We start from the raw sequence: 2,017 nt of genomic DNA, 5'->3' as shown, positions 1-2,017 counted from the left end.
GATTACCTACATATTTTCCAACTTATTAATTTTAATCAGTAATGGGTACCCAACATTTACAAACAATTGAACCCGCCTTTAAGGTTAACGTGGATTTGTCAACTCATCGCCCACCCGGCACGTCACACATGTCGTGTCCGATTGAGAGAGATTAAAATATAAAATTAGCAAAACGTTACGTCATATTCGCCATCAACCCAACTGTTAATCGTCCAGACGATACGACACCGAGGCATCGCCTACCGCTTTATGGAAAGTTTTGGTAACAATATATATATGACTTCGAGGCGGCGACGAGTAAACCGCGCCCGCCAAGTGGACGAGGAGTGGACAAATGCGCGTTAACCTTTATTATATACTTAAAAGAACTGTTTATTGAATCAAAATTATTTCCGCGCGGAATGGCTTCTTTTGAATAAAAGACCAGGATGTCCTTAATTATTTATTACATCCATCTTTACATTTAATTAAAAAATTTATGTCTTCTTTAAAGACATCGTTGTCCTTATTTAAATACATTATTAAACCGCTTCTACCTGAATAGCATACGTTGGCCTCCAACAAAATATAGTAACGATCAAAATTGCTTCTGCATGCACGTGGCAAGAGCAAAAAGAACACAATCCACGCGGTTCTTAGCAGACGCAGACCTATAGTTGGGATCACAAAGTGCGTATATCCCTTTTATGAGATGACGATCCTCTGTATTGTTTGCCCCATCACTTTTGGATACATTGACGATCTTTCGTCGTCCACCAAGCGCTCAGATCCTTCATATGGCCTGGATTCTTCGAGAGAACTATGGCCAGACAAAGAACATCTACTGCATGAAATGAACCGAATGAACTTATTTAACGTAAACATCAAAACGTACTAAGCGCCAGACGCTTTCATAGCTCGGCTCATCTATTGTAGAGGCGGGAAGAGCAGTGCGTATAGCGCGGTGAGCAGTGGTGCAGTGAGGCGCGCTGGCGGCGGCTGAGGGGCAGCACAGTGCGCGCGCGGTTCGTTGCTGCACGCCGCGACATCCTGTGCCAGCACCCACGCGATACGACGAAGCACGGTGCCCGCCCTGGCCGAGCACGCCCGCGCCGCGCGCGATACGCACGCCAGGAACTCGTCACGGGCGCTGCACACAACAATGTCCTTATTTAGTAATATTCCACGTCACCGGATATACGTGCCCACCGAGGAACTCGTTCTCTAAGTCTACCACGTTGATCAAAGTGTTGGACTAAATTCGTTACTTGTGCAGATTCCATCACAATGTTCTCCTATACCGTGAAAACGTCGAATGAATTCGAAAATTAAAATGTGAAAAACCTATGTGAAAAATTGGTGAGATTCTAGATTACAAGTTAGCGCTAAATTCTCTCTATTTGCTAAAACTATACTATAAAATACATTAAATATACTTAAAATAAATAAGATCTGCGCAGTGCCAAAGAGATGTAAGCAAACATTAGATACAGTAAATTCCTGGTACTTTCTTACCAACAAAATTCTGAGTTTCTGTTGAAGTAAACAATTTGCTGAGAGCGCTCTGCGATATCTCTGACAGCCATTTGCAGATCGTCCACACAGCCCGACCAATCGGCTGACACCATTGCCAGGCACGCTGGCTCTCGCAGGTACTCTACACACCAGTACAATAGAATACAGCTAATAATATGGCTATAATAATACTTTATACTCAGAATTTTCAGTTTACATAAACATAAAACAGAAAATGATTATGACATAACATTAAAACTGGCAATAATTAAGTATGACCAGCGCATATTAGGTCATATTAACTATGGTTGTTAGTTAAACGAAAGTTATACATTATTATCGTAATAAAGTAGGACTGACCTTTTCTCACAGCAGTTCCATTTGAGCAGAGATAGCGCATGAGAATCTGCGCACCAGCTATCTGTCGCTGTATGATTTTCTGACCGTCTGTTGGCAGACAACGCTTCATCCACTCGTCCATGCACGACATGCCGATATTGTATGCCCTGAAAATATATTATAC

At 42.3% G+C, this 2,017-nt stretch overlaps 1 protein-coding gene across 1 annotated transcript; it reads right to left on the bottom strand.

Annotated features, from left to right (window-relative positions):
• Positions 1–436: 436 nt before the first annotated feature.
• LOC106125942 (uncharacterized) lies at positions 437–1,994 on the bottom strand. Its single transcript, XM_013323363.1, has 3 exons — positions 1,855–1,994; positions 1,495–1,636; positions 437–1,129 (listed from the first exon to the last, which is right to left on the bottom strand). The coding sequence occupies exons 1-3, from the start codon at positions 1,982–1,984 to the stop codon at positions 907–909; spliced, it is 495 nt and encodes a 164-aa protein (XP_013178817.1). The 5' UTR covers positions 1,985–1,994; the 3' UTR covers positions 437–906.
• Between the last annotated feature and the right edge of the window lie 23 nt (positions 1,995–2,017).

The sequence above is a fragment of the Papilio xuthus genome, unplaced genomic scaffold, assembly GCF_000836235.2.
Source record: "Papilio xuthus unplaced genomic scaffold, Pxut_1.1 DF825632.1, whole genome shotgun sequence".
Taxonomy (NCBI): domain Eukaryota; kingdom Metazoa; phylum Arthropoda; class Insecta; order Lepidoptera; family Papilionidae; genus Papilio; species Papilio xuthus.
The sequence above is the reverse complement of the archived record's forward strand: the minus strand, read 5'-3'. Positions and strand labels throughout refer to the sequence as shown.